We start from the raw sequence: 22,518 nt of genomic DNA, 5'->3' as shown, positions 1-22,518 counted from the left end.
GAGGCTATAAGGTGGTCCCCTCTCCTGTGCTTCGTCGCTCAGCAGCTAGTCTCCCTGCCCTTCACCAAAGCCAGCCTCCTTGGGGTGCACTGATGGCATTTAAGGTTCTGATACTGGCTAATTTATTTTTCTGCAAATGCACTCTTATGAACACAGCGCAAGTCAAGGGGAAAGTACTGTAGAGCCTCTGAAGCCTCCTTCGGTGTTCAATGAAAACCAACCTGGGGAGTTGCCCTTAGAGAGCCTGAATTGGGGACTGTGGGGGTTCTAGGGCGGAACTGCTTAACAAAAGAAGGGGTGATGACCTGTACACCCTTGAGAACTGTGTGAAACTCTCACTCCGACGGCATCCTCAGGGAGCAGGCCAGAGCGCCACCTAAAGGCAAGAACCTACCGAGGACCTGTACCGATTCTTCAGCGCTGTGCAGGCGCAGATGGAAACAAACTGTTAGACAAGGCTACACCCATCCAGGTTATCACAGCAGGTGCCAATCCAGTGGAGAACTCTTAACTTAAACCTTGGTTTATTACTTGACATCTAACACACATGAACTCACCTCCCAGTTTCGCCATTTTCACACTCTTCCACCCAGGACCATGAAACGACGGCGTCACTGGGTGTGCTGAACTGGAGCGTTCACCTGGACTAGTGCCAGTGACGTGTACTGCGACGCTCCTTCCCCTTTGTTTCTCAGAAAGAAGAAAAACAACCTCCTGCAGGTGTGCCCCCGCGGCCCACTCAACCGGCACCAGACAGCTGCAGCGCAGGACATGGGCAGGCGGAGCGGATTCGCTGACGAGCGGTAAACAAGTGCAGGGCTCACACACCTGCCCTGATCTCTCCAGAGTGCCACAGCCACTCATTCCAGGAGTGCACACTGTGCTGTTTATGACTGTTGCAAATGGGCATTGCCCTCCAGATGATTTAAAACCAAACTGCACTCCCCTTCTGACAGCCGCCCCCCTGTATACAGTCCGTCTCTCTCCGGTGCGGATGTGTTGCCTTCCGGTCTGTCAGTTGTCACGTGCCGAATTGGAGCACCGCTGTGTTCCTGCTGTGCGCTGGGTAATTCCCCACTGAGCGCTCCCTGGGGCCCTGGAGCTGAGCACTGCTGAACACACGCAGGCTCCCCGTGGGACCATACAGAGCGCAGGGCCTCTGTTCGCAGCCCCCTTCGCTGGTTCTTACTGTGCGCCCACACGAGGGGCACTACAGCCCCCCCGTGCCCACGCAGGGGAGAGTGACCACTCCACCGAGCTGCCCACCCGGACCGTCCAGGCGCACTCTGCAGGCAGCTAGGACAACGGGCTCCCCCCCCCGCTGGCAAGGGGCGCCCCCACACTGACCGTAACGCCAGCCTGCAGGCCAGGGAAGTCAGGGCACCAACACACCTCCGGCCAAGTGTACTGCCAGCGGTGCTGGCTGGGCCCGTTCTCTCAGGTTCTCCTGGCTGTTCAGGAGGTGCTGAAGAGGGCCAGCTGGCCATGAAGACCACACCGAGTGTGTACAGTGGGCACGAGTACTGGTACTGTGTGTACAATACAGTCAGCACACGAAAACACGGGCAGTCAGCCATCACCCCCCCGCACTTACTGAACACCCGCTCACCCCCAGCACACGGCGGCCGGGCTGTCCTTGTGAATCAGCTCCTCATACTGGGTCCCCACAAGCTCAGAGGAGCTCAGATATAACCACCCCGCGGCACAAGATCCAGCACTCAGCTCGGCCCGATTGCGACAAAAAAAGGGACATGCACCCTAGACACCCTGGAACAACCGTCCCGACACGAGGGCGGTGCCCAGCCTCGTCCCCGAAGCCTGAAGCCGACTCCCGGGATTTGCCGGGAAGTCTGGGGACCCCCCCCTTCCCAGCTCACAGTACGGCAGGTTTAAAAAAACATGAGGGGGCGTGGACAGGCCTGGCGGCGTTTTGGGGTTCAGATTTTAATTATTCACGGAACGGCTTTTAAATGATTAACACTGTTTTATTTTTTTTTAATATAAACCACTGCATTTTTTTTTATATTAAAAAAAAAAATAAACAAAACCAAAAAACAGAAAACAGGAGCCGCCGTGGCGGGTTGTAAACGGCACTATACCACCTGGTACAGGACTGCCCCCCCACCCCCCCACCCCTGCAAACACACGAGCTCTGGCACTGTTGCGACCGGAATACCAAACCCTTTACAGAACGGACACAGCAGGAACGGGAAGGGCGAGAGCCGTGCGGGATGAGAGCGGAGGGGTGCCGGGAGGCTGGGCGGTCCGTCGGTCACTCTGGGCCAGCGAGAGGGGTCTGAGTGACCAGGGAGGGAGAGACGGAGGAGCTGGTGTGCGGGGGGTGGGGGTTGGGGCGGCGCGTGTCCGATTTTTCTTTTTTAAAACCAAGCCCATTAAAAAAAGAAATTAAATTAAATTTTAAAAAAAGTGCCTGGGGGGAAAAAACGATACAGTATTTTTGGAGCCCTTTCGAAAAACGCAAGGCATACGTGGGTGCTGGAGAGATTAAAACCCCACCCCTGTCCCTCGAAAATAAAAAGAAAGGAAAAAAAACAACAATAATAATAATAATAACAATAACAACAACAATAATAAGAAGAACAATAACGTTAATCTTCATCGGAGTTTTCAGAGATCCAGAGTTTACTAGGCCCCTCTCCCCTCTCCTGCAGGCGGGCGGGCTCAGTCAGCGACCCCCCCCTCGCTCCCCCTGTCCAGCTGCTCCAGCGCCGCCGCGCTCCTCCTCTCCTCCTTCCTCCTCCTCTCCATCTCCCACTCCACGAAGGTGTCGAAGAGGCTGGGCCAGGCCTCGTCCTCGCTGTAGTTGCCAAGGTCGGGCCCGATCACCTGAGTAAAGTTGAGGAACATGTTCCACGTGTCCCGGGAGATGCCCTTCACGCCCGACGGGTTCTCCGTCAGGAAGTCCAGCCAGCGCTCCAGGATGCAGGGCGTGTTCTGGGTGAAGACCAGCCGCCAGAGCGCGATGGCGATGTCGCGGTGCAGCGACCGCTGGCCCTCCTCCGAGTCCAGCCCGAACTGGAAGGTGAAGCGGTACAGGTCCTTGAACTGCTCCTCCGCCTGGGCCTCCCGCAGCAGGCAGGGGAAGCGCGCGTGGATCCCCTCCAGGCTGTCCGCCCTGATGGCCTTGCAGCCCTCCACAAACTCCTTCCTGCCGGCGGGAGCACAGAGGGGCAGAAAGACACACACTGCGTTAAGAACCCGCACAGCACTCCTGGATCAAGCACTTGACATCCTAGCAGCTCTGAAAATTCCTGGGAGATTTCTGTGGCCTTGCAGAGGCTGGTCAAATCCTTCATCCACAGCTGCAGGGTACTCGTGGGCAGGGAAGCCTGTGCTTTCTCAAATCGGACCTGCCGGAGATAAACAGCCACTCTCTCCAAAGGCTCTGTAGAGTGACCCATCCTCAGACCACTGATTCTGTGTTTTTAGTGCAGCTGGGAAAGGGAGATTGCTAAACTTTTAAATACTCCAGATTCGTCTGCAACAGATTTCATGTTGGCGATGAGGAAAAAAAAAATCACATTTGTTTTCCTAGACATCCTGACCTCTACACACACAATGAACTTGCACACTTGTACTGTAAAGGAGAGGCATGCTGCCTATTGTGGGACTGGATAGATGAGCAACAGATTCATGCACTCACATGGGTGACACTGCTCATTCAAGATTCCCACCGCCCCACATCACAAATCCAACATGAAAAACAAATTTCAGGTTTCTCATCGAGTTCTGTGCCGTAACAGCGGCGCCAGCCACGCGCGCCGAGACCTTCAAACCGCGTCTTGAGGTTTTTTCGCACAGGAAGACAAGACGACACCCTTCCCAAAACCCGTGTAGCACAACAACCTCTCCAAGATGTAGATATAGGTTCCGAAATGCAAGGCGGATGAATACCACCTTCACTGAACATGCATGTAAAAAAAAAGATCTCACCACATCCTGTGTATTGAATATGCATCTTCTCCCTGAGACTGACACAGACCTGTTTCGGTTCTTTACCCGATGTTAGGAGGTGATTAAGTAGGGCAGAGGCAGAATGGAACAGAGTTGTAAAAGCCGCGACTCGATCGCGGCTCCTCGAGACAGGCTGCGAGCTCTAATCAGAGCAAAGCAAGAACCACAGAGCAATTAAAATACCATTGATTGCACAAGCAGATGGTGGGGCTTGGGGATCAGAGTCACTGCACATTCAAAGAGTGCCGTAGCGTTTCATGTGGCAGAGGATCTGCAAGGCAGACGATGCTACACAGACCTGTTACTGAAGAGGACTGGCTTACAAGAAGACACAGACCCCCCCCCCACCCCGCACAGCATCAGAAGGAAGAAATGATCTGTGATGTGAACGACACTCATTTGTAAATCCGATATATTAGTGGTGCCAGGCTCAGTAATGGCGCCGTTCTGCCCAGGTGCTGTGGTGCACCATGATCTTGCTCTAAAAGATCTGGCTTCTTTGTGTAAACTGTCGGAGCTAAGAACAGAGTCGTGCTCCTGTGGTAAAAAGCAGGACCCCAAGCACAGGTCACCAACAAAAGCTGACAAGAAACCCACTCTGGGCATGAACTACAGTATATTTTCAGCTGTAGCTTCAGGCCAAACTAGGAGAAGACAAAGCACATGAGGTTTCCGTCCTCAGTGGCAGAAAAGTAATGTTGCCATCTGGGAGTTAAAACCACAGGCTGTGCCGCCTCGTCTTCAAAAGTGCTGCATGGGCACTGCACCACAGAATCTGACCACCACCATTATTCACAGAAACCCCTGGCATCTGTCCTTGTCTGCCCTTCGCAAACACACGTGCACAGATATTTGTGAGCTGCAGGCCAGGGATAAGTGTGTCTGCCCTGTGCTCTTGTGAGCTGCAGGCCAGGGATGAGTGTGTCTGCCCTGTGCTCTTGTGAAAAATCCCATTCCTTTCTAAGAAGGCAAAGCCAGCATTCAAGGAGCAGTCCCACTCCGAGTCCCCAAAACTCCCTCTTCCCATCCCCACCCTCGCTGCACTGAAGCAAACTCTTTACATCTTGCTGGACGAATGCAACAGATTCTATACAAACAGATCAGACTACAGGCGTGTTCATTATTACACTGACGTGCGCTCTGTACCTAAATATACCGGGTTGCTAAGGGCATCCCTTTAACAAGTCTACTGGGGGAAGGTTGTTTTGCTGGCTTTGTGGTTTAATTGGTTGAAGCCCCACAGTGACCAGGTCTCACAATGTTTCACATAATGGGGAAGAGGAGCTTTACCACACTGGGCAGCTCTCAAGAACAAACAGCAGTGATGCCACTTTGTAGCCTGATCTTGTCAGCTCTTGGAAACAGAGCTGGGCGAGGTCAGTACCGAGACAGGAGACCACTACGCAAGACCAGGTTGCTGCTGCAAGAGGTGCGATTGGACCAGTAGGTGGCGCTTTTCTTTCTAGACCCGAAGGAATTTCCAGTTGGCGATTGGGGACAGAGTGCTGTAGGAGGTGTCGATCTTCAGAAGAGACAGTCCCCACTTCCTGGGGTCATGAAAGATCCGTGCCGTTTGTGAAAGCAGGTTGTTAACCCCACTTCCAGTCTGTCCTTCCATCATGAACAAATTCCTGAATTCCTTAATTCAAATGAAACCACTTCTCCATCTGATCTGCTATTTAGCAGGCTGGGATTATTACTTCTCAAACAACGAGGGCTAGGCCTGTGAGCGTGGAGCTGTTGGCGTGTTTGTTGAACCCAGAATGGCATTCAGCACAAACTCACTGTACGAGCCAGTGTGTGCTGTACCCTTTGTGCGGATGGCGTTTGATGAGATTGGTTTTGGGTTTTTAATTGCAGTGCTCTTGCTGTGGAAGCAGTCAGCAGGAGGCCCCTGGCAGAGAGAATTACTGTCCCTGTGGGGGACTTACACAGTATAAATATTTCAGCTGGAAAAGCGAATCAAACAGAGCCGCAGTTTCATCCCTGACTGTGCCAGGTCAGCCACAGTCCACCTCTCCCGTCCAGGAATCTCGCCCGTTAAAGAGGAGGAAATGGATATTAGAGGGGTGATCAGTAGGTAAGCGATATTACTGTGAGTCACAACTAGTGGGGAGTCCCTGAAGACTAAGTGGTCTGGGAGCTCCTAGGAGCCTCAACCTGTGTGCACCTTAACCTTCACAGAGCGGAGATCACTGGTGGCGTCCTGGGACTGGGGCTCTCCTGTGCCTCAGCGCAAAGCAAGCAGAAAGACAGAGCTGGGGTCCGAACCGTGAGCCTCTTCAAACGACCCACCCAACTGCATCTACACATGGCGTCACGCGAGAAAGGAGAGAGGAGTACACAGCTCCTGTAAGGATTCCGGGCCGCAGCACTAAGCAGATAACGTGCGGCGCTTTCACAAAACGCAAGACGAGATTTAGAAAAACTGCTACTGTACAGCATCTGTGAAAGCTCACACTGGGGGCAGAAGGGACTCCACCTTAACAGCTGGACATGAACCTGTGAAGCCCCTGCGTGCCAGCAGGTGTTGTTACAGGGCGGGCCCTGGGTGCCAGGCTGCACACCCCACATCTCTGCAGAAACACTACACAGATAATGCCTCCAGCATTCCAGCAGCAATGACTATAAATACACCTCACAGGACAGAGAAGCTTCTTTGTAGTTCATCTTGAGCCATGGCCAAATATTTTCGTGTAGGCTTGGCAGCAGAGCTGCAAGCTGCACTGGCGAACTACAGCGGAATTTCAAAGCATTGCAGAAAAGGAAATTCACAAGTTTACTCATCAGGTTGTGGCCGTGTACTGCTGGAGGAAACCTGGGACGAAAAGATTTTAGAAACTCGTTTCTGTCACTCTTCTCTAGTGTCCTCAGGTATGCATAAACAGCAAACTGTGCTGAACAGTACAAACTGAAAATGAACATGAAATGCAGGGCACATCTAATGCCTTCCATTCACTGTCCTAAGGGCCAGAAGAACACAGAAGAAACCAGTTCTTTGTAAGATGTGGTAAAGATCTGGTTGCACACTGGACTTGGGGAGATTAATGGTGACAATGCAGAAACCCATCAGCTGGTATCAATATGAGTGCAAGTTAATTACCCGCAGATAGGCTCCAAACCACACATCGATCAGTCTCCACTCTCCCACACCAAGGGGGCTTTGCTGGAAACTTAGGATCGTGATCTGCACACAATTCAAATCCAGGATCGGGAGCTCCAGACTTCCACTAACATGGGGCAAGAGGTACAATCTGTGAGCACAACAGGATCTGTGCTCATCACCTCATACCTCACTTTCCCCTTGCCTGATCTCTACTGGTGGACTGAAACGCATCGCTTGTATTTTAAACTCTTCTCATGCAATACGCCATTTGGTGCCACCTAACTAGCACACAGACATGTTATTTTTCCTAAAAGCATTTATGTCATCACAGACCTCTTCATCCGATACAGGACAGTGGGCAAACAATGTTTCTCCACAGGAGCCTGTAAGGCAAATTCCGAGAAGTGAGGAGATTATGGGTTTTGTAAAAACTAAGCAATTCCTGGGGAACATGGCAAAACATAAAAATGAACCCAAATGATTTGAAGCAATGTTTCTTCCCCGTTCATCTGCAAAGCATTGCATCTCCATGCGTGTTCAGCGCTCAGCGATGACAGACAATGCACAGGGAAGTCTGGGATTACAGTCGTGGGCGCACAGACCCATGATTGCTGGCCCTGCACAGACAAGTCCTGCAGCCTCCTGCTTCTCCCTCTGACACTGTGATTAAACTGCCACACTGCTCCACTTCCCCTTCAGAGCCACAGTGTCCTGGATTTAAACACAGTGCACCTCTCTCCTAGTCAATATTTATCTCTACATTTAATGTGGTTTGACAGCGCAGGCTTTAATCTTCCAATGGCTGGTACCGGAGTCATCAGGAAGCAATTTAAGTGCAAGCATGCAGAAAGCACATCATGCAGTGTCAGCTGTGAAGGACATTGGCATTATTAAGAAATGCCATTTCGATGAAAAAAACAAACAACAATTCTAACCGCAGGATGAGCACAAGGTAACATCGGCTTACTTCAGAACTCAAATCCAATGCTTCGATCTGTTAGTAAAGGGAAGTGAACTGCCTACAAAGTAGCAGGATTACCGGTGGCGGCAAGAATACTGATGTATCTTTGGGCTCAATAACATGTCTGACGGAGCGGCATAATATTAATCTTGCACATGAAACCTTAAAGGACCCCTCTCATCCGCTCTTGTTAGAATATACTCCCCTGCCCACCGCGAGGAGGTACCAGGTCCCCTGTATAAAGACTGAGAGAGCATTTACTTCCTTTTACCTAAAAGCATGTAATTGATGAACAATGAGAAAAATGTCATAAGTAGGAATATTATTATTGGTTTTTACACTCTTTACGAGCTAATTGTTTTTTTTAATCTTATGGATTATGATTGATATGATGGAATGTTATGGAGTTCTGATTGCTGCTGAATGTGGTTTTGCATCATGGTATTGTACTGTATTATTGTCATACCTGTTATGTGTTCATGAGCTCTTGATGTGTAAAACAATCCCTCTAAGGGGAGTAAAAGTTCATTCAAGTTCAAGCGTCTTTCCCTCCAGTGACGGATCCAGGAATGTAAAGGAAGCATGGATATAAACCCCCCTTCCTCAAATCAAGCCTTTCAGTCACGGCTGCCATTAAAGTAACAGGAGTGAGCAGGAGAGCGAAAAGCAGCCAGGAGACCTCCAGCAGGCCAAAAGAACGCTCCACAGCCGAAAACAAAAGTGTGTTTCCTCTTTCCAGTTTTCCGCGGGGAATTAACACATGCTGACGCAGCTGCCCGCTCGAACCCGAGTAAGAGCGTGACTGACTCATCTGTTCACTTCAAAAAAGGAAGAAAGAAAACCAGCCAGAGGGAAAACCGCCCGCTCATGACCGAAGACTAGACGTCCCCCTTAAAGCAGTAAACCCCTTAATATTCGATTTGTAGAACCTTTCCCTGAACTAAGGAAGGGGCTTCAATATGTTGAGATTTTTAACCTACATACGAAGCTCTTCAGATGAAGGAGTCTTTGGGTGGCTGTGCCGCCAGCCCCAGTGTGGGACCCAACTCCTCCAAGCGCTGCAGCTCAGCACAAGCAGCCGCAGTCCTGCATGGCTGTCGAACAGCTTTTCTGCAGAGCACATACGCGACGGGCACCAGGCTCTCCGTACGGCAGGCCTCCGGGAGGAGTATCGCGGGCTAATGCCCGGATTACAGCTCGTGTTTAATGGAGCTTAGGAGCTAAAGAGCGGAGGAGGGGAGGAGAGGAGAGGGGACTGCCGGGAGCCCCTCGCTGCAGGCCGGGCCGTTCTCTCTCCTGGCGAGACCTGAAGGGATCTCACGCCAACGGCAAGAAGAAAAATCAGTGTAGCTCAGGAAACAATACAAGCTTTTAACGCTGTACACAGCAGATGGCTTCCAAACCTCTTTCTCTTTGCAATGCACCAACGTTTAAGTGCTTTGTGAAACTGACATCAGACAAACAAGTGGCACCGTTTCTTTGTGCTTTAAGAGAATTCTGTGGTTTAACAGTTGGCTTTTCTGAAGTGGTGCACTTACCTACACTGAGATAAAGGTGTTTCCTGCTTGTCTTTTGCAGCAGTCAGCAACTCTGGGCTATTATTAGCTCACTGCAGCGTACACAAGAAACCCCACAAGCTGCTTCCATCATAGCGATGGGGACAAAAAATATACAGTCAGGAGACGCAAGACTGTGGAGCTTTCACTTCCTGGCAGCGGCGACTGTCTTGGAGACTCCGCAGAGGTCAGCCCATACACTGACCACGCCATTGTCAGAAAAGACAGAACTGTGTTGTTAACCTGTGACACCAGAACGATCACAGCTCCGTCTGCACAATACGGGTGAGTGCTCATGTCAGAATGGGACCTGCCAACATGGGGGAGAGCCTCTGCTGCTTACATGCACTGCGATCACACCGCAGATCGAATGCCCACCGGTGGCACACGACAACACGCCCGGTCTTCAGCTCCGCAGGCTGCCAGACAGGCTGCCACACACAACTGCTCTTGGAAGCACTCTCGTGCCGCAACGGGCCACTTCAAGCGGTACTGGGACCGCCCAAATCCGGCTGGAGTGCGTCACAGCTGGGCACGAGCGCCGAGGGTCCGGAAAGAGCCGCTTACCTTGTAAACTTGCACATGGTGGCAGCCTGGAACTTCCAGGCCAGCACCAGCACCCTGAACTCCGCGGGGTCCACGCACAGGTCATTGCAGAAGCGCTCCATGCCCTCCTCCAGGATGGCATCGTCCTGCTCGTCTTTGTAGCACCGGAAGAGCTCCTCGATGCGCGGCAGGGAGAACTCCTCGCCGTTGGAGAGCAGCTCCTCCTGGCGGGTGTCCCCCGAGGGCACGGGCAGCTGCGTCGCCTCCGCCGCCACTGCCATCTTCTTGGTGCCGTTGGCCAGCAGGTCCCCCGAGGCCTTGCCGCACACGGGCCCGGGCTCCTCCTTGTGCCCGCCTCCTCCGCCCTTCTTGCCCTGCGACTTGCTGCCGGGCTCCTTGTCTCCGCTCTTGCTGCCCAGCGAGGACGACGGGTTCTTGCACTTGGTGACGCACTGACCCATGGTGATGGAGCGGTCTCCCCTCCTTCAGGACCGGCCACCTCTCGTCCAACACCGCTGCTGCTGAATCAGCACGCACCTCAACATGCCATCGGGTGCTGCTGAGACAGGAACACAGCACAGGTCAGGAGGCACAGCTGGTCAGGGAACAGGCCCCGCCCCCTTCAGATCAACACCCAGAACTGGCAACTAGGGAACAGGCCCCGCCCCCTTCAGATCAACACCCAGAACTGGCAACCAGGTAACAGGCCCCGCCCCCTTCAGATCAACACCCAGAACTGGCAACCAGGGAACAGGCCCCGCCCCCTTCAGATCAACACCCAGAGCTGGAAACTAGGGAACAGGCCCCGCCCCCTTCAGATCAACACCCAGAACTGGCAACCAGGTAACAGGCTCCACCCCCTTCAACACCCAGAACTGGCAACCAGGTAACATAGTACCACTAGTAAATAATATTACAACTAATTCTAGAAGTCGCAAATGCTGCGGGTGTCCTGTGTAAAAATCCAATCTTTCCTCACAGTGAACTCTGTTGCAACCGATTCCACGAGGAGGAGAACTCATTATCAGGGCACCATGAACAGGTACAGTCAAGCTGGGACTAGAGAGTTCTGCAGGGCAAAAGATGTGGCCTCATTTGCAGATATACAGCTGCTTATGTTTGGCATATCTATTGGACTGTGAATGATTTATCATTTAGGAGTATCTTTGCATATACACAAGGGTACGCACATTTGTATTTTACTACAAGAACATGAAATTACTGTAACATTTTGTGTGAAACCATGTGTAGTATTAATTCTGCAAATCTGCCTATTGTTTCTAGTGTTGAGATAGCTGTGTTAATACATCTTAATGTAGTTTTTTCCTTTACAGACTCCCCAGATGTGATCACAATACCTCCCTGCCTTCAGCACATCCCCATGAATGCAATCAATTCCGTTTTTGAAAAAGCTAAAACAGTGTGAGGGGGCGAGACATAACGTACAAGTCAGCATGCAGATGACACAAGAACTATGATGATTTGACAAGCTGGTGAGAGCCCAGCCCGCAGCTCTCTGCATTAACGTGCATATACTTTCCCAGACGGTCCTCTCTGCAAACGTGCTTCAGACCCGTAACTGAGTGGAATCCATGCGGTCTGGAAGTACGCTGTCAGGTATGTACATGCCTTACTTGTGCGCCACAGGAGGGCGCCTCTGCACCGGCAGGAGCTGCACGGACGGGTGGCTGATTTCAGCTCTGTTCTGGGGCCCTTGAACATAACAGCCAACACTGGTCAGGAAGAGCCCTTGCCCAGCAGCAGGTCCAGGCCTCCAGCCTTCATGACCAAAAACGATGGCCGGAATCCCTGCTTCCTGGCTCCACAAAAACACGCTTGGACAAAAATCAAGACGCCAGAAAGTCGAGCCGAGAGAAGATCCCGCTCTTGCGGCTGCCCTGCCCCAGGCTGGTGAGCTGAGGTCGATACAGCATAACTTCCGCGTTTCCCAGAATCCTCCCTCCGCCCCGCCACACAGCAGGAGCTGGGAAACACAGGGCAACAGAAGCCCGCAGCTCCCTTGCTTAAAAACACACACAGTTTCGCACCATCGAGTGCTCGAGTGGAATATTCTTAAAAGCAAAAGGTTAAATGATGGCGAGAAATCCTGCTGTGATCTAATAGCAGCAACCTGCTGTATCAGGAGAACGTCTGCATTAACAGGGCAGCACAGCACCTCGGAAAGGTCCAGTTGCTCATATCTTAATGCTGTTTCCCAGATGGACGAAACCAATTCCAAGGGGCACATTTCGCAGCAAAGCCAATTCATCCCGCAGCCCTGAGCACTTTCTGTACTCCCACAACCTGCCCCAGGCCGCAGGGCCTCGCCTCCTCCGCAGAGTCACCCAGCGGCCAGACAGCTTTCGAGCTCCCCCCTTCCCCGGCGGGCGAGTGGCTCGTTCACCGTGTTTCAGGATTACTCATTCTTCAAAAGCAGAAACAAAACTATTACTCCATCGCCAAGAAGTCAGCTCGTCATCCCCCTCCCCTGACTCTAGGCTGTTTAGTTTCTGCTTCACACAAGCGTCTGAAAGTGATCAATCCATGGAAAAAAAAACAACATTTCGGCTCCAAACTCCCCTGTTGAGTAGAGCAAATGTTAGCCAGGAGATTTTGTTTGTTTTTTTTAATTTCCTTTAAGAAATTCCCTAAGGAAAAAAAAAAAGGATCGGCACGTCCTCACAGAGAAGGCCTGGTGTTTTAAGAAACACTGGTGACCGTGTCCAAGACGGGCAGGGTGTTGATCTTCAGCGCTCCGAGATGCTGACTCTGACTGAGTCACCCCTACTTTCCCTGACAGTAATGGGGAAACAGCTCTATAGCAAAGCAGAACTGTGCCCACCGCTGCACAGACACCTGCAGAATGGGAAATTCCTCCAGTGACCTGCAGCTTCTTCTAATCAGCTTCACCAGCTTTCTGCATCTTTTGAAAAACAAAAGTGTAACCCTCCACTGAGGAAATGAGGTTCTTTTTGTAACCCCTTCCTGTGTGCAACATGCCTCTACAGCAATAACTGCAAATCTTACACAAAAAAGGCTGGAGAGGCGAGATGCCCCTTGAGTTCTTCCAGACTGACAGCAATGCTAACCCATACTGAGCTGCTGCTTGTTCCAGTCCAATGACACCGTGGAAGGCAGATGTCCGAGACTGGAGAAAAGGCACCCCCTTAAACACAGCTGAACGCCAAAGCAAAGGACAACAGTAGGGTTTAAATCATTTGGGTTTCAATATGGTAGCAGTTAAATAGACACACACGCTGCTGGGCAACCTTCCAGCTTCTGGAAGAGAGCAGCACTTCTCCAGATTTGTGCGTGTGTCTCAGATCTGCAAATGCAGTGTTACAGGATGACTCGCTTTAGTGTTGTTAACAGATTGGGTAACGAGTTGGCTTTTAGTCCGCAAGCTTTGAAGACGAGGAAGAATGAAACAAAAATGAAGCTGTTACTTACAAAAGGGTCTCAGAACGTATCCCTGGCGCGGGTGGGAGAGAACATCAGTGCACACCAGTCAGTTCAGGTTTTCATCCGCAACACTGAAAGACACAGAACACCTCATCACAATCAGTCTTGGCTTTGATTCACAGCGCTAAACAAGAGGTTTTTTTTTTTAAATGGCAGGAAATTTGCATTTCTTTTAAGAATCAAATAATCCAGGACTTTCCAGCAACATCTTTTTTTTTTATTCCTGGAAAGGAATAACAAATAGTTCTAATGACACAAAGTGGGAAGTGGTTAAAAAGAAGGATTGTGGCTTGAAATGAACAATGACGTTTTCTCCCCCCTGCTAAGCATAACTCGGAGTTTCTCCTTTCACACACCACACTGAAAAACTGTGTTTGGCAGACTAATGCTTTCATAAATTACACCCTGTATAGTTAAAGAAATTGTATATTATCTTTACAGCCTACTGAACTACTCATTAGAGCCCCAAAATTCAGCAGGATGCTCCTGTGCTCAGACTATGCTTAGAGTGCTGATAAAAAACTAAAAATGCACAGTGCAAATGCAGTGGGGTGCTGCATTAATGCAAAGGCCACAGAACAGAACTCCTTGTTCTTGATGCATGAGGCGAGATCCTGACCCAAGGACACAAGACTGTGTAATCCCTAGAAGACCCCAGTCTGGCCAACTGTGCAGCCAAAGAGCAGCAATTTGGCAGAAAAAAAGCCCTCTGAAGCTTCTGAAGGTCATCAAAATTGCTTTGAGATTGTTGTTTAAAAGCAGCCATTAAAAATAAACACACATAAAAAAAACATGAGAAGCCAAACAGTCTTCATCAAGCACAATGAAACCCCACTGGATTTCTTTGCACATGCAATTAGCTTTAGGACATCTCTGTCTCCGTATTTTTTGAGATGTGATCAATCAGGACTGAGCTAAATAATACCAATTCACACTTGGAGAGCTCTGCGTTGAATGGCATTTGATCTCAGGAGCTAAAGGGAATTCCAGTCGGTGACTTAATTTGACTCAGGGCTGCTCATGCCTGTTTCTGACGGTCAGCTCAGGCTGTGACCTTTCACCTCTTGGCCACACGTGCTCGTGGCCAGAGTATGAACCCCCAGAAAAGGGGGAGAAAGGAGGTGACTGGGGTGTAGCCAACAAATGGTTCCTGTTCTGACAGATTCCAGAACTTCCCACGCTGTTTCTCCTCCTCTTTTCATTCCGAATCCAGATGCCAGATGCCTCACGTTACCCCCACTCTGATACATCATGTAAAATTCACACAGAGTCGAGCTACATCATTTAACAAAGTGGGATTTTAAAACAAAACTCTAGTGCAAAACCTGTTTAAGACCAGGCTGTGCACTGCAAAAAAAAATGTGGCTACTTTACACACATCTAACATGCTGAAGTCTCGTGGACACATTTTTTAAGGAAAACCTGCTATATGCTGCGAGGCAAATGATGAGGATGAAGGGAGAAAGAGTGCAGAAACACAGACAGGCGGCAAGATCACTCCGTGGCCAAACGCTCCTGGGGTCTCCCACATTCCCTTACAGTCAGGTGCAAGCTTGCACGGTTTTCCTGAAGACCCGGCGTTGGGGTTCACTTCCTCTGGGATGTTCTCTCTCTATTTTTACAACCTCCAAAATCACAGCTCACCAGCTTATTCCCTTTACTTCTGGACATAATCGTGCTGCTGCCTCACCTGAAAGGTGCTTTCAGATGAAAACTGCTTCTGACGGTTATGTGCCATAAGGTGTGTTCAGGGAGCAGCAGGGAGCTGTATACAGAAATTCCAAGCACCTCCCATCACTTAACGTTCTGGGAAATTTCAAGCTACTGTATTTTCGACACACTTCGACTTGCAGGTCCCTCTTTGTCCTAGCTTTCCCCTCCTTGAAGAAGATTCCAAAACAGACCTGAACTCTCAGTCAAGACGAATCTTGCCTGATGGGCTAAAGCCCGCTAGAAAAAGCTATGAGGGTCCGAGAAGATCCTGGAATATCCTGCCGTCGGCTGCAGCTGCACGGCTGTGCCGGTGACGTCCCTACAGAGCAGTGAACAGCCAGACTGCAGCGAGCTGTGGCCTCAACGCCCTCCCTCTCGGCTCCTGTTTCGCCTTGTGTTGCGCCTGTTTTATTATTAGCAGGTCTGTGGACAGACCCAAGAAACTGCAGGACTCCGCCACACCCCCGAAACAAAGCACCTCGACTTCTGATGACTCCAGCTCATCTCACAGCAAGTCAAACGGCAGACCGGAGACAGGAGCTCGGACTGGGAAAGTGAGAACGCCTGCTGCCGGAGTTCTGAAGTCCACAGCAGTTCCCATTACGTCACTGCTGAGGGCAAGAGGTCAGAGGTCAGCACTCCGGCAGCCCACTCCACACCTCCACAAGGCTGCCAGCCAGCTGGTGGCCCTGGCAGGAAGCTGGCACAGCCCTTAACATCCAGGGCCTGATCTGCTAACCCACAGCACAACCGCTCTGTCCAACACCTCCTCTGGGACTCTGCTGCAGCCGCAAATGTCAATGCATCTTTTCCCGAGAAAAAGTTTCGGCAAAGCCCTGTGTCCTGCACTGGACAGTGACCGGAGGGACAAACCAACCACCTACTTATCCGGCCAGGAACCAGGTCACCGCTGGAAAACCAAAAAGAAAGTCAAGCTGCACTCGCAAAGCATAGCTTTGCTAGAAGAATTCAGAAATGGCAACAGGGATATCTCCAGTCTTGCTCCAGGAAGATACATGCCGAGAGGTGGGATTCCCTAAACTTGTGGTCAGTCCCTAGAAGCAGTTCCAATCCCTTCCTGGGCTGCGCACCTCTTGGGTGGAGCTGGGGACTGGGAGAGCTCAGTCAATTATATTCACAATGAATTAAATCCCGGGAACAGGTCTGACTGGCTATTGCTCAAGGTTTATCAGGGAGCCCAGCTCCCTTGCATTCACTCTAACTACAGCCCACACGAATCCCAGCATCACATCAGCTCTGTAATGGTCCCGTCCTGTTCCCCGGTCTATACATCTGACACTTCTGTGGAGAAAAAGCCACGCTACAAATCAGACTGCGGCTAATGAGGCCAAGCCGAACGGCCACCCGCCGATGACTTACACAGACCTGGACACCCGGGTCCTGTCTGGGGACCCCATTCCGCATGTCGACCACACAGGCTAATGAAACTCGCAAGCTCGCAAGGGGCGAGAGCTTCGGCCGAGCCGCTCCGCGTGCAGGCGTGTCCGCTGCCCCCGTGTCCAGGGGTCACAGGCAGACACAGGTCCGGCAGGCCTGCGATGAAGCCGCTGCCGCCGCACCCCGTCAGCAGTACAACCTGAGCAGGCTGGGAGCCCCGAAAGAGCAGGACTCAGCTCGAGGAGCTGCAGCAGGACATGCGCGAAAGGAGACTCCGAAATCTCTCATTTCATCTCACTGCCACCCCCCCGTCTTCTCATTTTCGTACCAGCCAGGCTCTCACCTGCGGCGCGGAACCCGATCGCTCATCAAGACCGAAGCGGTCTCGGGCGGCAGGCCGGGAGCAGCTGGGCTCTCCGTGTAGGAACCGTGCGCACAGGATCACAGAGTTCTGCCAGCTCAGAAAGAATACCAGCTCGCCTGTGCCGAGCCCCCTAGCAGTTCCACAGAGGACTTCTCACAACAGACACCTCCACGCTCCCCCAACCCTCCTTTTGTTCTTCTGCAGCAGCAAGGCAGCAACGACAGGTGTGAAATCTCACCCCGCGCAGCTGAATTTCGCACGCAGCTCCCAACTTCAGAAAACCTCATTAGTCTCAACGGCAATGGGGCCATTGTTTTACCTGGATTCCTGCCAGTCATCGAAGACGGGCTCCCAAACTTCGCACCAACCTGCACGGCCAGGAACCAAACCCCATCGCTGAACAAAACGGGGAAGAGAACGGAAAACAAGCCCACCGGCACAACGAAGGAGAGACCGAACAGCGCTCAGACAGCAGGCAGAGCAAAGCAACGCATGAAGCCACTGGGCTGAACGCAGACCAGCGACACATATCTCACCTCTTAAGAATCACAGGAAAACGAGAGGGAATTTCACTTCATGTATGGCTAACGAGCCCTACAGCCCTAGTCCCCGTATAACTAAACAACAGCACAGTCAATCCTCTAACCCCGACTTGGATTAGTCAGAAACTGCAAACCGAACACTTCATGGTGGGTTTCCACTGGCTGGGCACACAAACAGAAAGCTGTTCTGAAGGTCAAAGGTTTAGAATCAGTGACCGACAAGCCCAGTGGGTGGGTGTGATTGAGGTGGGCGTGAGATTCCGGATGGAGAGAGGGAGGGAGCCTCAGAGGTTTCTGATTGCTTTAGCCTATGAGCAGGGCTCTCAGACTGAGCCCCTGGAGCCTGGTGTCTTCTGGCTTGTGTTCCACCCACGTTCTCAGTTAAAGAGCTGGTCTAATTACTTAATTAGCTAGCACTTCTAAGCAGGAGGCAGGCTCTGAGGTGATGTATAGGCAGTGAATTTGCAATCAACAGCAAAATTCCTTAAGAAGAAGTCTACATGTGCATAATTTAGACGGCAATGAGGTTAATAGTTTAATCGACTGCTCAGCCTGGGGTAAAAGCCAGAGGAGAGCAGGGCTTCCAGGATGTGACTCTGAAACCCCTGGTTATGAGTGTCTGTGTACGTTCGTCCCCCAACACCACTTTCGGCACCTACTCCTCACCAGAAAACAGGCGTTCCACCAGTCCTGCAGAGCTGGAGTCCTGTTTCTTCTTTGTCCAGGCTGCAATTCTAGTATTACGAAATCACGACACTGAGCCATTCTCCTCCGGTCCCTCGAGCGGGACGTCTGACCTGTTAGCAAGGGGCCTCACCGTGATCGGGGGTGACGAAATGACGAGAGAAGAGCTCCAAATCCCAGACGTTCCTCAGCGAGGATCGGGTCGCCTCGTTCCGGTCGGTGCGACACCAAGAAATTGGGACTCGCTGTTGCCATGATACCTCGTATATAAAGTTTCCGACACATTAAAAGGGGACCTGCAGCCCCAGTTTCTAACCACCGTGATCTGCATGCAGAGTTAACAAGAAAGAAGTATTTGTAGGCTGTCTCAAAGTCAGATTTGGATTAAAAGACGTGGAACCACAAGCCTGCTTGTTTACAAGTTAACGGGGCCACTTCACGCCGCCAGAATTTCTGTTGCCTTGTTCTGAAGGCACACAATGACGGTAATATGGTGCTTTGCATACCTGGAAATTCTGCCCGTTTTGTGATGTAAATTGGTGTTTTTACACATTACCATGTACATTTTTACTTTCTTGGTGGTTTGAAATGTACTCATCGGTGCTAATTCTGTCCGACCCTCGAAAAATAAAAAATAGAGTGTTGCGTCTCCCAACTTCTGCATCCAAACCGCAGATCAGAATTTTAACCCCTCTCGCGTCACAGTTCACTGCACGAGAGCTGTCGCAAAAGTCTCTGGCGCTGGGTTTTCGTTTGCATGTGCGAATCACTGAAATGGAAGGCAGTCAACAGGGCCAACCTTGCGCCTGGGGGTGTCTGGGCCCTGGGGTGAGCTATATGAGATTTAGCAGGCTGGCTGGGCTTGGCTCTTGGCGTCACGAGAGGGCTGGGAGTGTAAGGCCTCTGGCAGGTTTCCCACCAGCCACTGGAAGCAAGACGACACTCTGCAATCCCAACCTGCTGGCCACGTCCCCCGAGACCCTCCGAGACCTGACGCCATCTCGCAGAGAGAGAGAGAAAGTCCGAGCTCCGGGCCGACAGAACCGAGCCCCGCCAGTCACGCCTGGGGAGGAGGCCACATTCCCTTCTCAGACGGAGCCTGCATTTTGTCCAAGCACCGCTGTTTCAGATAAAGACAAGAAGTCAAACTAAAACTAGCGATGTTTTCGCTGGACTGACACCACAGCAGCAGCCTACAGATGAAAAGACGACAGCTGGCGAACTCCACCTCAGTGCTAGAGGGGTAGAAAGAAAAGCGCGCCCAACCTAATCCCGTTAAAGGCCAGTTCCCTTTCGTAAATGTGTCAAAAACAGCCGAGACAGGGCCACACAATGGAACAGGAATAGCCCCTTCTAGAGCAGCTTCTAGAACCTCCAACAGCCTGTGAACGGCCCACCTCGCGACACACAGTTCTTTAAAAAACGAGGATGACCAGATAGTGAAGAACAGCAAGCCGGCGGCCGTCACGCTGTGTGGAGCTTAGCGGTGCTCACCTCCTGTTAATCTACAGCACCTCAGGGACACGGACCGCAGCACCCAGCTGTGCCGCGATCAAACTCACACGACACAAGATGCTGCTCGTCTTCGCTTCTGTCAGCTTCCCGGAAAGCTTAAGATTTCGTCCAGTGTGGCTCAAAGCCTCACCACGGCTCTCCAACAAACAGTCTGCACTGGTCCATCGCATTTTATCACCTCTACACACCCGAACAAGACTCACCAGCTGGAATTCTGCCTTTCCTCTTGTAACCTCAGTGTGGAATAAACCTCAGCTTGATGCTGATGTAGCTCCCAATTCCAACCTCCTTGGAATATGATAATTACTACAGCTTCACATTCACTGCAAACATCAGCATCAGTAAACATAAAGACGGCTAACTTTACTATAGCAGATGTTCATCCACTACTGCACACAAACCATGTGTCAAAGCTGCTCTCTGACTAGTGAACATCAGACAAATGTCGCAGAGAGACAAGTTAAGGTTTATTCCACGCTGAAAGGAGAAGAAAAGAAACACAATGTTTCGGCTGTGGAGCCTTCTCCAAATTTCCCCCAAAGGTTTCCAACAGAAAGCAGCTGGCTGGCGAACCGTAGCTCCTGAGAGGCGGACGTGTCCATCATGACACAGGCATGCTGCTGCTCCCTGCCCCGTGTATCTGTATCCCTGACCTCTGCTACAGGAGATCCTCCACAACACAGGCAGAACGGATCAGATACAGGTCTTCGCAGCTGTGGGAGTTTCACCCCCTGATCAGTACAGTTTGCAACAAACTGAAGCCACATCCCCATCCCTGCTCTAATGCAGCTTTCTCCGCTCAGCAAGCTGGCTGAAACCGATCCCATCTCTCTCTCCCTGCCGAGCGGCTGGGCCGGATCCAGAGACACATCCTACCCTACAGAGCTCAACAGCGCAGGATCGGATTTGATCTACAGGCACAGCTACTGAGGCCCTGAAGACAACACCAAGACAGGACCTCCGTGAATTTGTCTGGCTGACATTTCTTTCCGAAGTGACCGAGTCTTGTGCCCATGTATACAGCACGTTCACTGGACCCACATGAGTGAAGAGCCTTGTCCAGGGTACAACAGCAGCACCCACACAGACTCGAACCCTAACCACTGCTGCACACTGCTGTGCTCATACTCCAGTGTTCTTCACTGCGGGCTACACACTATCCTTTCATCACATGCATATATATTTGGGAGTGTGTCAGTCCTGCCCCCAGAACAGAAAAGGAGATTTAGCCTGGTTTGCAGTCTAGTGCCACCCTCACGGGTTTAAAAGCCCACCTCGGTTAAACACTCCATTTACACAGCGTCCATGTATGCGTTACTGATAGCTTCAATTCAGATTGCAGATACTGTAGCTGCAGTAAGGGTTATCACAAGACCTGTCTTCGGTTGCTCACTAGCCAGAAAGTGCAGTTCGGTTGTCAGAGAGACCGCTACACAGCCAGAGGCAGAGACTAGCCTCTTATGGTGTAGCCTTACTCTGTGGGCTCAGCTCTCGGACACAGCGTGTGAAAGCCCACGCTGACCACACGGCGGTAAGCAGACTAATTAAAACTTCACTACAGGGCTCCCAGAGGAAGGTGTAATCGGAGCCCTCCCCCACCGAGAGAGACTTTTCTGCATCTAGCACCCCACAACACGCTAGACAAACAATCCTATCAGCCGCCCGGACTCGACTGCAAATCAACAATAAATTAAAGATCGGACGTCTACTAGAAATGAATGCAAGGACAAAAATGAGTATCTATCCGACTACTCACAGCACAGTCGTTCATGTGTAGATGCGGTATAATCACCGCACACTGCTACAGATCTCCAAGCCGTAACGATAACACAATCGATCTCTCTCTCTCTGTTCGGTTACTCTTTAATTAGTTTACTTGTTTGTCCGAGATTTTTTAGGGGGGACAGGTGGGGGACAAGAGCATCGCGCCGAGTCGAGTCTATTGTCATGAAGATAAACGTTATTCTTCGACACAGCGGGGACACGAAGCAGCTGATGAACTTACCTGGTGCTGAACTCCCCGGCAGGCTCGGTTCACAAACTCCACCGATCGGCGCAGCTGGGCGGCAGGAACCGCAAACGGCAGTCAACGCCGGTCCGGGTCCTCTGTCACAACGTGACCTCAACAGAAAACCAATCAATAAATAATCCGAAACAAAATCCCCTGACAATATTCGATCGCGGTCGCTCCGTAAGAAAAAAAAACAAAAAACACACACACCAACAAAACAAAACCACGCAATTTCCTTTCGATCGCACTTAATAAAAACTCCCGAAAAAAGTACACACAACAACAACAACACGGTAGGACTGAAATTGTTGCACGATCTCCTCACCTTTTAAGCAGACAGTGAAATTATTGTGAAACAGGCAATCATCACTTCCTATAATAAAGAAAGGTTTAACAGCCCCACACAGGCAAAAACCAACGACACACAACAGCTCTCCTCAATTTGATAATCCCCTTTCGACTTTTTAAACAACACCCCAACTCTCGGATGTTTTAACCTTTCGCTGGCGTTGTCCAGGCGATAACTTGGAAAAGCCTGTCCGTGATTAAGGACTTTCTTTACGTTTTGTTTTTTTTTTTTACCCCTCTCTCTCTCTCTATTGAGTGGATATTAATGGGAATTTTCCCTGCATCACTTCCTGCAGCCCATCGCTGCGGCCAAGGGGCTCAGCTGCCTGCGCACCAC

At 51.1% G+C, this 22,518-nt stretch overlaps 1 protein-coding gene across 2 annotated transcripts; it reads right to left on the bottom strand.

Moving 5' to 3' along the window:
- Window positions 1-1,964: 1,964 nt before the first annotated feature.
- dcun1d3 (defective in cullin neddylation 1 domain containing 3) lies at window positions 1,965-22,466 on the bottom strand. Of its 2 annotated transcripts, none has more exons than XM_088936229.1 (5): window positions 22,159-22,466; window positions 21,828-21,943; window positions 13,595-13,677; window positions 10,166-10,703; window positions 1,965-3,169 (listed from the first exon to the last, which is right to left on the bottom strand). In XM_088936229.1, exons 4-5 carry the CDS (start codon window positions 10,603-10,605, stop codon window positions 2,683-2,685), a joined length of 927 nt encoding a protein of 308 aa, XP_088792355.1. In that variant the 5' UTR covers window positions 10,606-10,703; window positions 13,595-13,677; window positions 21,828-21,943; window positions 22,159-22,466; the 3' UTR covers window positions 1,965-2,682. The 2 variants fall into 2 exon arrangements, with proteins under 2 accessions (XP_088792355.1, XP_088792354.1); XM_088936228.1 differs by having other exon boundaries at window positions 10,166-10,700.
- Between the last annotated feature and the right edge of the window lie 52 nt (window positions 22,467-22,518).

The sequence above is a fragment of the Atractosteus spatula genome, chromosome 18, assembly GCF_055471065.1.
Source record: "Atractosteus spatula isolate fAtrSpa1 chromosome 18, fAtrSpa1.hap1, whole genome shotgun sequence".
Taxonomy (NCBI): Eukaryota; Metazoa; Chordata; class Actinopteri; order Semionotiformes; family Lepisosteidae; genus Atractosteus; species Atractosteus spatula.
Note: the sequence above shows the minus strand (reverse complement) of the source record. Positions and strands in the feature narration are given on the sequence as shown.